At 47.2% G+C, this 11,686-nt stretch overlaps 1 protein-coding gene across 1 annotated transcript; it reads right to left on the reverse strand.

The window, feature by feature from the left end:
• Positions 1 to 316: 316 nt before the first annotated feature.
• Positions 317 to 11,153, reverse strand: LOC140488975 (G1/S-specific cyclin-D1-like). The gene is made up of 5 exons (XM_072588203.1): positions 10,898 to 11,153; positions 7,685 to 7,900; positions 4,910 to 5,069; positions 4,031 to 4,179; positions 317 to 1,357 (listed from the first exon to the last, which is right to left on the reverse strand). Exons 1-5 carry the CDS (start codon positions 11,099 to 11,101, stop codon positions 1,208 to 1,210), a joined length of 879 nt encoding a protein of 292 aa, XP_072444304.1. The 5' UTR covers positions 11,102 to 11,153; the 3' UTR covers positions 317 to 1,207.
• Between the last annotated feature and the right edge of the window lie 533 nt (positions 11,154 to 11,686).

Here is an 11,686-nt window from a genome sequence, read left to right on the forward strand (position 1 = left end):
GGTTTGCCTCAAACCTCTGAGTGTTCATCCAGGCTGTGGAAATCTGCTCATACTCCGCTGATTCTGGAATGAGTTAAGACAGTTGAGTCTGTTATATCCCCTAAAGAAAAACCATCGCAAGATCCCGATGCTTGCGGAGGATGAATGAGGGAGTAAAAAGTCAGGGAAACCAACTGACAAGGGAACAGACCAAGTTCGGTCAAACGCACCAGTTCAGTGAGTTTGGTAGACGTTTGGGAAATGAGATCAGTGAATTTTATTAAGCGATGAATAAATCGAATAAATCTGACATTAAATGTTAACTTAAATACAGGCACTTACTTAATTTAAACAATTGAAAATAAATAAATAGTTAAATAATAATGAAATAGCTGAAGGAACCATTTAACGGTTTCCACAGTCAAAGGATAATTGACAACTGCTTCCTGCCTCACAGGCCTCAGATCCCTGTTACACTCGGTTCCCTAATCAATGGATACAGTTTTAAAACAAGGATGAGAAAGAGAGAGACTGGATTACAGGCAACAGGAAGAAACCACTCATCCCATTGAGTCCACTCCAGTCGTAGTGCACTAATAGAGTCATAGAATTTTACAGCACAGTAAAAATGCCCTTTGGCCCATCTTGTCCATTCTGGTCATGAAGCATCTCTCTTCCAATCCCATTTTCCAGCACTTGGACAATAACCTTGTAGATATTTTCGAGCCCAACTGTTTAGGGATGTTATCACACTCCTCTGGGAGTAGGTGGTATTTGAACCCCAGTCTCCTGGCTCAGAGGTAGGGGCACCACCACCAGAGCCTTGTGTGCTGCGGCGTTTCAAGTGTTCATTTAAAACTAACGGAGTGGCCTGGCACGTTCATGGTTGAGATAATAGATTTCTTGTTGGGCTGGGAATGGTAGAATGGAAAGGAGGCAGAAAAATGGACTTGACAAGATGTGTGTGAATGGAGGAGCAGTTTCGATGGGCTGAATGGCCACCCCATCCTGTCACCTGTGGCCCAGTCTCCCTCATTTTCCCGGTCACTGAGTTGGTTCTCACCGGCCTTGACTCCCGACGATTTTCTGAGACCCATGAGGAAGATTGCCCCCGGGGTTGTTCCCGCTCGCAGCCGAGTACAAACAGAGGGGTCTCCGACCTCCCTCTCCATTGAGAGTCCAGGTCCAGGTCCCACTCACGTCCAGCCCAATCCGCCTGAGCGTCTCATCATAGCCTGATGTCCCGGATGTCGGTGGGGGTTCGAGAACGTTCCCGCTCCCCGGACTTGGCGGCACGAGGCGGAGCGCGGCCACGTGCCTGCTGTAACCGGGCCTGGAGCACGGCCTCCAGTCGCTCATGACAGGTTCGCAAACACTCCTGCGGGCGGGGTAGGGGTTTGGAAAGTCGGTCGGATAGATAGAGGTTTGGGTGGTTGGGAAGTTCAGGGTGGGGTTGGTGGACGAGGTTGAGTTTGGAGGGTGGGAGAGGCCAGTGGGGTTGATGGAGGAGGTTGGGGTGTGGGTGTTGAAGGTGGGATAGGATGGTGGGAGATGGGTCGCTCAGTGAGTTGGGAATGTTAATGGGTTTGGGTGATGAGGGGTGAATGAGGTTGGGGAGAGGAAAATGGACAGTTGTTAGTGCCACATCCTGGTTGGCCCAGATAATTCTGGACAAGCAGTGGCCTTGCAATTGTCACATCAATCCACAGAGCAAAACTCACATTGCGCATGTTCACAATGTATTGTCTTCCCAAAAAGATGTTTGCAGCCAATGAAATGGAGTCGCTTACAACATGGAGAAGGCAGCTGCCAAAATTGCCCACAGGAAGTTCCCACAAACAGGTAGTTTGGTTTTGTGACGTTGACTGAGGGATAAATATTGGACTCAGGACACTGGGTCAGGGATTTTTTTTTTCCCTGCCCATCTGCAGACTGACCTGAATTTAATGTCGCATCTGTAAGTGAAGGGATGTTGCACAGTCAGCTCTGAGGAGATCGGACATGGGCTCTGGAATGTGAAGGGAGACAAGGAGTATTTGGACTGGGGAAGAAAAGGAGAGACAGAGAGAATTTAATTTCTCCATATCCTTTCCAGGAGTAAGAGAAAAGCCTTTGGATATAAGAGCCATGCTTTAAATCTTGGAATGCAAGGCCATCAGATTGAAATGTATAGGATCCTTCAGTTGGTAGAGAGCTGTTACTTTTATTATTCGTTCACTGGACGTGGGCACTATTGGCTGAGCCAGCATTTATTGCCCATTCCTGGCTGTCCCTGAGAAGGTGATGGTGAGCTGCCTTCTTGATCTACTACAATCCATGTGATGTAGATAGATGCACAATGCTGTTAGGAAGGGAATTACAGGATTTTGACCAAGCAACATTACAGGAACAATGATATATCTCCAAGTCAGGACAGAGAGAAACTTGCAGGAGGTGGTTTTCCCATATGATGGTCATTACTGTAACTGACCAGAGGTACATGACCACCATCACATGCCTCACATTATAGGACCAGTAGGAGGTGCAGGAATGGGGATTATAGAGACAGGAGCATGTGGGGAATCTCGATTATGGAGAGAAGAGGGAGTAGGAGATCTGAATTATATAGACGGAGAAATAAGGGATCTGGATTGCAAGGACAAAACATGTAGGAGAACGGAATTATAGGAGATGGGAACATACTGCATTATCAGGAGACAGCAACTGGAATTAAGGCTATAAGAAACAGGAACAGCATTTGGCCATTCAGCCCTTCAAGCCTTCTCGGCCATTCAGTAGGATCATAAACTTAATTCCCCAAAACTACTTTCCTGCATTTTCCCTCTTACCCTTCATTTCCCTTCTGATCAAGAATCTCATCTATCTCAGTCTTAAATATACCCTGCCCCCCACAGCTTTGAGGCAAGGAATTCCAAAGACAACTTTTTGAGAGAAGAAATTTCTCCTCATCTCAGTCTTAAATTGATGCCCGTTTATTCTGAGGCTATACCTTGGTCCTAGATCCTACCATGAGAGATAACATCCTCTCAGCATTTATTCTGTCAACCTCTAGGAATCCAGTATGCTTAAATGAGGTCACTTGTCATTGTTATAAACAGTGAGTAGAGTCCCAACCTGTTTAGACTTCGCTCACGAGGCAATCCCTCAATCCAGGGATCAGCCTCGTGAACCTTTTCTGAAATGGGTAGTTTGGTTGGCATGGACAAGTTGGACCGAAGGGCCTATTTCCGTGCTGTATGACTGTGTATTTGCTGCCCTTGTCCTTCTAGATGGAAATGGTGGTTGATTTGGAAGATTTTGTTGAGGAGCCTTGGTGCATTTCTGCAGTGCATCTTGTGGATAGTACACACAGCTGTTACTGAGCGTTGATGGTGGGGAGAACATGTTTGTAGATGTGGTGCCAGTCAAACAGGCTGCTTTGTCTTGAATGGTGTCAAGCTACTTGAGCTGCACCCATCCAGGCAAGTGGGGAGTCTTCCATCACACTCCTGACAGGTGTCTTGTTGATGGTAGACAGGCTTTGGGGAGTGAGGAAGTGTGTTACTCACGACAGAGCTACTAGAGTTTGAGTTCAGGATGAAGGGAATTTTCTCCACGTGGTTGCTCTCAGTCATCAATGGCTCGAGCCTGACAGATTTTTGGACGGTAAGGGAATTGAGGGCAGCAAAGTGGAGTTGAAGGAAAAGGTCACCCATAATTTGGTCAGAAGGTGGGGTAGGCCCGAGGACAAAATGGCTGACAAAATGGCCGCCTCCTGCTCCTATTTTTGTTGCATTTCTACGTCATTGGGTTTCATGAGATGTAAAGAGGTGCTGGCAGCTAAGAGACCCTGGGGATACTAGTCCAGTGACTGTACCACAACCATCTCTCCCCATGTGACAAAGGGAGACAGCAGGGATAAAGAATGACTAAAGGATCAGCAGGAAATTGGATGGGAAACACTGAGGGGGTAATGGAACCCGATAGATCCCGTTGCCAATCATAAGAGGTCAGAGGTCCACGATGGTCAGCCCTTAAGGCACAAGTATAAAGTTTTTCGAAGTTCCCTTACCGGATCACAGTGGATGGAGCGTGCGAGGTGATCAGTCAGCTCCCGGTGCACAAGGCAATGTTCATTCTGCCCATCATGGAGGCCGGTTATTGCGGCAACAAGGCTGGCTGCCCCAATCACAGACGGTGGATATGAGGTAAACTCACAATCTGAAAGACAACATCCCAGGGTTATTTGCTTGACAATTTAAGGCCTTTTCCAAAACCCCACTCTTCCAGTCCTGCCTCTGCAGTCGCTCAAAATTGTGTGTGAAATCTGGAGTTTCTAGATTCTCCTCTGGCAAGACCTGCATCTGTCGCCCATCCCTAACTGCCTTCAATGAACAGCTTGCACGGCCGTTCCAGAGGGTGGTTAAGAATCAACCACGTCGCTGTGGGTCTGGAATCATGGGTAAGCCAGACCAGGTAAGGACAGTATGGTTCCTTCCCTAAAGGACATGCTGGGTTTTCACAACAATCGATGATAGTGGTCACTAACAATGAGACTAGTTTTAAAGAAGCATGGAAAATAGGACCAAGGAGTAGGCCTTTCACAAGCCTGCTCAGTCATTCAATGTGATGATGGCTGATCACCCAACTCAGGCCCTGTTCCTCCCCATACCTTTAGCCCTAAGAACTATATCTAATGCTTCGTGAAAACATCTGCAATTTCAAAATCTTTAAAAATTAATTAAATTATGAATACTAACATCTGCCCTGGTGAGTTTTGAACCCATGTCCACAACCCATTAGACTCTGGACTATTAGTTCCATGACATTGAATTAGTGGCAATTTCTCCCCCCATAATTGGGCAGAAATCCTGAAGGCCTCTACCTCTCTGTCCAAAAGAGCCCCCATTCTGCGCTGGTCCCTGGCTGCTTCCGCGATTTGCTCCAATACCTATTGCGCAGAGTGCGATGAAAGTCTCTGTGTGCTTTCGGACAACTTGCTCTTTGACCCTTGCCAGGCTTGTGGCTCGTATTAAATGCTCCACAAACTCCAGGGCAGTTGGGGCTGCGATGTTCCAATGCAGTTTATTCAAAAGCAGCAGCTCCATTGTCTATAGAGAGAGACAGGAGGAAGAGAGTGAAATCTATTGTGTACGTAACTCAACAACATCACTGTGAGGGAACAGCCCAGGCAAGAGTTTCAGGACCTTTGACCTCCTGAGTTACCTTTCATCTAATCTCAGGGTGATGTCCATTTCCCTGCGTGGAGTCCAGAAGATCTCACCAAGTGGGACTTTAGATTGAGTGACCACCCTGGGAGATGCAAATTACCTGATGACTGCCGAAAGACCCCAATACAAATGTGTACCTGTGAATATTGTTTGTAAATGGGTGGTTTAAGTGTGTCTCCAGTGGTGTGTGTGAGACGTGGGTCTGTATGTGTGTAGGGTAGTGTGTGTGTGTGTGTGTGTGTGTGTGTGTGTGAGTGTGTGAGGTGGACGTGTTTATGTGAATGTGTATCTCAGCTGAACCACTGTGTCTAATTCTGGACCTCACACCTTTGGAAGGATGTCTTTTACCCAGAGAGAACTTTACAAACTGAAACCAGGAACAAGGGTCTTCCGTTCTGGTGGAGAGACTGAGATCGCTCAAAATAAAAAAAGGTGCTTCTCAGCATCACCCACCACACTTTAACACCACAGGGCTTGGAGGGTGATTTAATAGGGTGTTGAAAATTATGAGAAATTTTGACACAGAAGCTAAGGTACAACTTATTTATTCAGAGAAGAGGGAATGGCCAAGGAGGATGGTGTCGATACATTCAAGGGGAAGCTGGAGAAGCACATGAAGTAGAAAGGAGTAGCAGGATATTGCGAAAGGGGAGTTACATTAATGGGTGGGTGGGTGGGAAGAGGGTCATGTACAGCATTCACACCAGCATAAAGCAGATAGGCCAAATGGCCTGTTCCTATGCTGTGAGTACTTTGTAATCCCTGTTGACTGTTTCCATGGGCAGGATGGTCAACATCTAGAGGAAAGGGGTTTTTAAATAGTAGCAGGAAGAGGGGGAATGTTAGTTCCTTTCATTCAGTGAGTTTTTGGGATCTGGAATGTGCTGCCTTGTAGGTTAATATCAGCAGATTCAACAAGAGCTTTCAAAAGCTAATTGGGTGAGTATTTGAAGCACAAAAGAGTTGCCAGATGACGGCGAAAAAGCTGAGACTAATTTGAGGATTATCAGTTCAGCCCGTGATCTCATTGAGTGGCAGAGCAGACCTGAGGGGCTGAATGGCCTATTAATCCTTCCAGAAAGCTAACACAGACAGGATTTGCTGAGTGGCCTCCCCCTGTGCTGCAATCTTCTAGAGACCCTTCGGAATTGAGACAAGGAGGAATTTCTTCAGTCAGAGGGTGGTGAAGCTATCAAACTCATTGTCAAAGAAAGGTTGTGGAGATCATGTCATTGAGTGTCTTTAGGACAGAGATAAATAGGTTCCTGATTAGTAAAGGGGATTGATGGTTACAGGAAGACAACTGGAAAATGGGATTGGGAACCATGATTGAATAGCTGAGCAGAATCAATTGTCTGAATGGCCTAATTCTGCTTCGGGGAGACAATCCTTTGTCCGAAAGCCAAAAAGCTCTGAAATCTGAAGTTTTTTTTTCTCCTGAACAAGGTTGTTTGGTGGTGTGAACAGTTAACGCAACTCCACACTCACCCGACCCACGTCACTCAGATGTGATGTGGTGGTGTGGCCCAGCACTGCCAGGCGTCAGTTCTGTCTCAGCATGCATAGTAATCACGGGAGGGTCTGCTGTATGGTAAATTTTTCAATTTTACTATGAAAATGTCATTTAATCCTTTATCCGAAACCCTCGGGATCAGCTGTCTTTTGGATGGCAGAGCAGACCTGAGGGGCTGAATGGCCTATTAATCCTTCCAGGATTGTCTACCTATACTATATCTTACAAAGTGTCCTTTTTCACATCTTTCCTACTGACAGATAAATCCTTTCCCTGCTGGGATTGGTGGTGTCTGCCAAGGATGCCTTTTTGCTCACCCCTCCTCTTCCTCCGCAGCCATGCCTGGCAATATTATCGCTGGCTTGTTAATCTGGACACCCAGATAACTATCCAAGGACCCAGGTTTGAATCAGATGATGGAATTTGAATTCAATAAAAATCTGGAATTAAGAGTTTCATGATGACCGTGATGCCCTTGTTGTCAGAAAAACCTGAAGAAGGGCTTATGCCCAAAACGTCGATTCTCAGGTGAATTGGCCATGCTAAATTGCCCGTAGTGTTAGGTAAGGGGTAGATGTAGGGGTATGGGTGGGTTATGCTTCGGCGGGGCGGTGTTGACTTGTTGGGCCGAAGGGCCTGTTTCCACACTGTAAGTAATCTAATCTAATCCTGTTCCTTGGATGCTGCCTGACCTGCTGCGCTTTTCCAGCAACACATTTTCAGAAAAACCTATCTGGCTCACTAATGCCCTTGAGGGAAGAAAACACATGTAGGAAGCAGACATGTGACTCCAGACCCACTGCAATTTGGTTGATTCTTAACTGCCCACTGGGCAATTAGAGATGGGCAATAAAAGCTGGCCCAACCAGAGACACCCTCATCCTGTGGTGCATTGTGGGGACCACCCCCTCACCGATAGATCTGGAATGGGACTGGGATGTCACCAGTCGGGTGCCACCGCAGAGGAGTGACTCAAACTCACCCGCAGTTCCCCTGGCCTGGATGAGTGGGCAGTGTAGGCGCACACACTGTTTACGGACAGCGGCTGTGTTTCCCTGAGCTTAGAGGCCAGGAGCAGGCAAGCCGAACCAAGCAACTGCAGCCTTGACTTCTCCAACGGCACTGCCGATAAGAACCGGTCGAGGTAGCTTATCGCCAGAGGGAACACGTCCTTCTCACAGCCTTCCTCTTCACAAACCTGCAGTCCAGGGAGACACAGACCAGGCATACAGTTCATCAACAACACACAATTGCATTTGTATAGTGCCGGTTCAAATTAAAGATGCTTCACCCACCGAATCTTAATGTCACAAGCAACAGGACATCAGGACCGAGATGTTAGGTTTGAAGGAGCAGAGCGTGGATGGAGAGTTTAGGGAGTTAATTCCTGAGCTGGGACACAGGCAACTGAAAATATGGCTGCCATTGATGGAATGATTGAATTGGTGGGTGCTGAATAGGCCAGAATCAAAGGAGTAGAAAGATCTGAGGGGTGTAGGAACTGGAGGATGTTACAGAGATAGAGATGGGGTATGGGGTGGTGGAAGTTAGAGTTAGGGGCTGGAGGACATTACAGAAATATGGAGGAGTGCAGGGACTACGGGAGGGGTTTGGGGGCTACAGGAGGTTACAGAGATAAGGAGGTGTATCAAGCCTGAAGGAGGTTACAGGGTTAGAGAATTTTGAACAGAGCATGTATCTTCCCTCATTCTTTTAAAGATAGGGAGCATTGCAAGGTGCTTTGAGGATCTATTGAACTGTTTGCACTCCTTTTTTATATGTCTGTTCCTCACCCTGTTTATCTGTGTGTTACTTTGTGTTTCTTTTGTCTGCTAGTGTCTGGATGTGTGCGTGCCTCTGTTCCTATTTTCTCCCCTTACCCCTTGGTACCTTTAAAATCTACAAATGTACCAATCTCTTACTTGAATGTACTCAATGACTCAGCCTCTGTGGCAGCGAATTCTTCACTCAGGGTGTTTGACCTGTGGAAATGTTTCCTTGCCTTCGTCCTAAACAGTCTACTTCATATCCCCTGGCGCTAAACTTCTCAAACCACGGAGGCATCTTCTCTGCATGTAGACTATCTAGTCTTGTTAGAATTTTATGCATTTCAATCAAATCCTCTGTTATCATCATATACTCGACTGAAAACAAGCCCAGCTGAACCAATCTCACTACATAGAACATCCGACCATCCCCAGGTCAATTTGTCCGTCAGGCAGGAAAATTGGGGACTTTAAGTTAAATTTGATTAAATTTTTAACTTTTGAGAGAAGCCAGAGAACGTTGTGCTCAAGAATCTGAGCATCTTTCAGAGTGGATCATGACAAGAATTACATAAAACACTCAAAAAGGTAGAGCAGCTACTTAGTTGCAGAGTTCCATGAATGTCCTGGGACATTTTCAGCAATTTCTTTGCAACAGATAAATGTACCTTATTCAAATATAAGTCCTGAAAAGTTTTTCAGAATACCACCTAATGTGGAGAACCAAGGTGTGGTGGTGTTGGGGTGTGGGGAGGTTACCATAGGGCAGTTCAACTGTGATGTCCTTTACAGTCAAATAGCCAGCAAATGCAAACAGCTTTTGCACGTGAACAGATGCAATTTCAGTGCAGCAGAGAGGAGTGGGGGTACAAGACTGGCAAATGTCACCTTCTCAAAAGCACTGAACAATGGAACAGCAATTGAGCAAACCAATGGGGACACAATGAGGTTATTTCGCCCCTCAAGCCTGTTCACTTCCATGGTGGCTGTTTTCTATCCTAATTTCCTGCACCCACCTTTGCTGCAACCCTTCCCCAACCAAAGCTCCATTGTGAAATTGCCAAATGAGTTACAGTCCAACAGCTTTTTGATTTTTGGTAGGAAGGCTTGTAGAGTTTCTATTCCCCTCTCTGTGAGAGGAAGTGCTTTTTGATAACACCCTTGAACAGTAGCCTGGGTCGAATCTGAAGGTTCTGCTCTCTGTCCCCCTTTGTGGATCCACGCCTGTCAAGAACTTAGTAACGAGGTTAAAAACAATGAATGCAGATGCTGAAAACCTCACCGCCACTCCCTCACCACCAGACGCCTGGAGGAAGAACGCCTCATCTTCCGCCTCGGAACACTTCAATCCCAGGGCTTCAATGTAGACTTCAACAGCTTCCTCATTTCCCCTTCCCCCACCTCATCCTCGTTTCAAACTTCCAGCTCAGTTACTGTCTCCTTGACTTGTCCTACCTGCCTATCTTCTTTTCCACCTATCCACTCCACCCTCTCCTCCTTGACCTAAAACCTTCATCTCCTCCCCCACTCACCCATTGTACTCTATGCTACTCTCTCCCCACCCCCACCCTCCTCTAGCTTATCTCTCCATGCTTCAGGCTCACTGCCTTTATTCCTGATGAAGGGCTTTTGCCCGAAACGTCGATTTCGCTGCTCGTTGGATGCTGCCTGAACTGCTGTGCTCTTCCAGCACCACTAATCCAGTAAGAACTTAGTAACTGCTGAGTTGATCCTTTGGAATCTTCACCTTTAATTCCTAATGTAGTTCAGGAGTATAATCATACTCGTCTGAATACACTTTTGGCCTGGTCATTTCCTGCATCGCAGAATTATTACAAACACAGGAGATTGGTCAGCCCATCGTGGCATCACTAGTTCTCTGACTGAGCCCTTTGCTTCGTATCATCCTGAAGCACATTCTTCTCCTTCAGGTAACTGTCTAATTCCCAAACGAATGGGTCCACCGACTTAATATTTCAAAGTGATGCACAAATGAAGCAAGGGTGAAGGGAGAAAGAAAAACTTTTTCCACTCAGGCAAGTAGTTAGAGTCTGGAATGCAGTGTCTCTAAGAAACGTGGTGGTGGTGGTAGGTGCAATTGAAGCATTTGAGAGGGCAATGCATTGATTATTTGGATGGAAATGTTGTGCAGGGATATGAGGAACAAGGCAGGATATTGCCGCTAGGGGACAGAACGAATGCAGGCACGCTGGGCAGAATGGCCTCCTTGCTGTGAATAGAGCCAGCCTCCACCACACTCCGAGGAAGCACTTTCCAGACACTCGTGGCTCTCTGTGACAGCAGTTCCTTCCTCGCGTCTCTTTTAATAACACTGGGAGTTTATCTTGTGCAACGGGCTACTTGACAAATGATTAGAAGCGACAAAGGAATTGAGGCTCGCTACGCCCACCCTCCAGCCCTAGACCTACCTCCAACATCCAGCAGGCCAGCCTGCTCCTCATGTGGGGCTGAATCTCCTGCTGGAGCGATAGAAACGCCCCCGTGTTCGGCAGATACCTCTCCTCTGTCTCCAGCAGCTTTGTCAGCACCCGTGCCTGCAGCAGACAAGGGTCTGGTCGTGCTTGGCAGACCCTTGATGACTCCGAGCACAACACTGTCCTGTCTGCCTCCATCCCTACTCCAACTTCAGCTTGTTAACTTGGCAGCTGCTGCCTCGGGGGGCTCCCTGATATAGCTTGATCTGTCCCCACACTAACTCCTCCCTGTGGCCCTGGAGCCAGGCGACGGGGGGGGTGGGGGGAGCTCACGCTGCCCCTAACCAATGAAATGCACCCTTAATGTTTCTGATTTGGAGCTGCTTTAGTGTTTTCAGTCTTCTCAAACCCAGGGGGATCAGGGGATGTTTCGACGGAATGCTCTCATCCCAACTCCCCTTCCCTGACAATTTCTCTCAGCTGCTCAGCCCAAACAGATTTCTAAAGTATTTCCATTCCAGGAGTTTTTAACTGTCACCCTTCCGTCCTCCCTCTCACTAATGGTGGGGCCGTCTTGATGAGATTAACCCTTTCCACTCACACACACACACACACATACTCTCACAGACAATCTCACTCCCATATCGACACGTACACTCACGCAGGCAAACGCACACACCTTCCCGATAGGGAGGATTGATGCCTTTCAGTGAGGACCACACCCCCAACATGTTCTACTCCCTCTGTCCCACACCCCCCAATGTGTTCTACCCCTTCTGTCTC

Source organism: Chiloscyllium punctatum, chromosome 18 (genome assembly GCF_047496795.1).
Source record: "Chiloscyllium punctatum isolate Juve2018m chromosome 18, sChiPun1.3, whole genome shotgun sequence".
Taxonomy (NCBI): domain Eukaryota; kingdom Metazoa; phylum Chordata; class Chondrichthyes; order Orectolobiformes; family Hemiscylliidae; genus Chiloscyllium; species Chiloscyllium punctatum.

Bases quoted from the DNA above. Each gene is read 5' to 3' on its own strand.
- LOC140488975 (XM_072588203.1), bottom strand. From the start codon at position 11,101: ATGGAGGCAGACAGGACAGTGTTGTGCTCGGAGTCATCAAGGGTCTGC. The intron at 5,070-7,684 runs GTGAGTTTGAGT...CTCTCTCTATAG, and splicing joins CCAGGCCAGGGGAACTGCGG to ACAATGGAGCTGCTGCTTTT. The intron at 1,358-4,030 runs GTAAGGGAACTT...CCCCGCCCGCAG, and splicing joins GCTCCATCCACTGTGATCCG to GAGTGTTTGCGAACCTGTCA.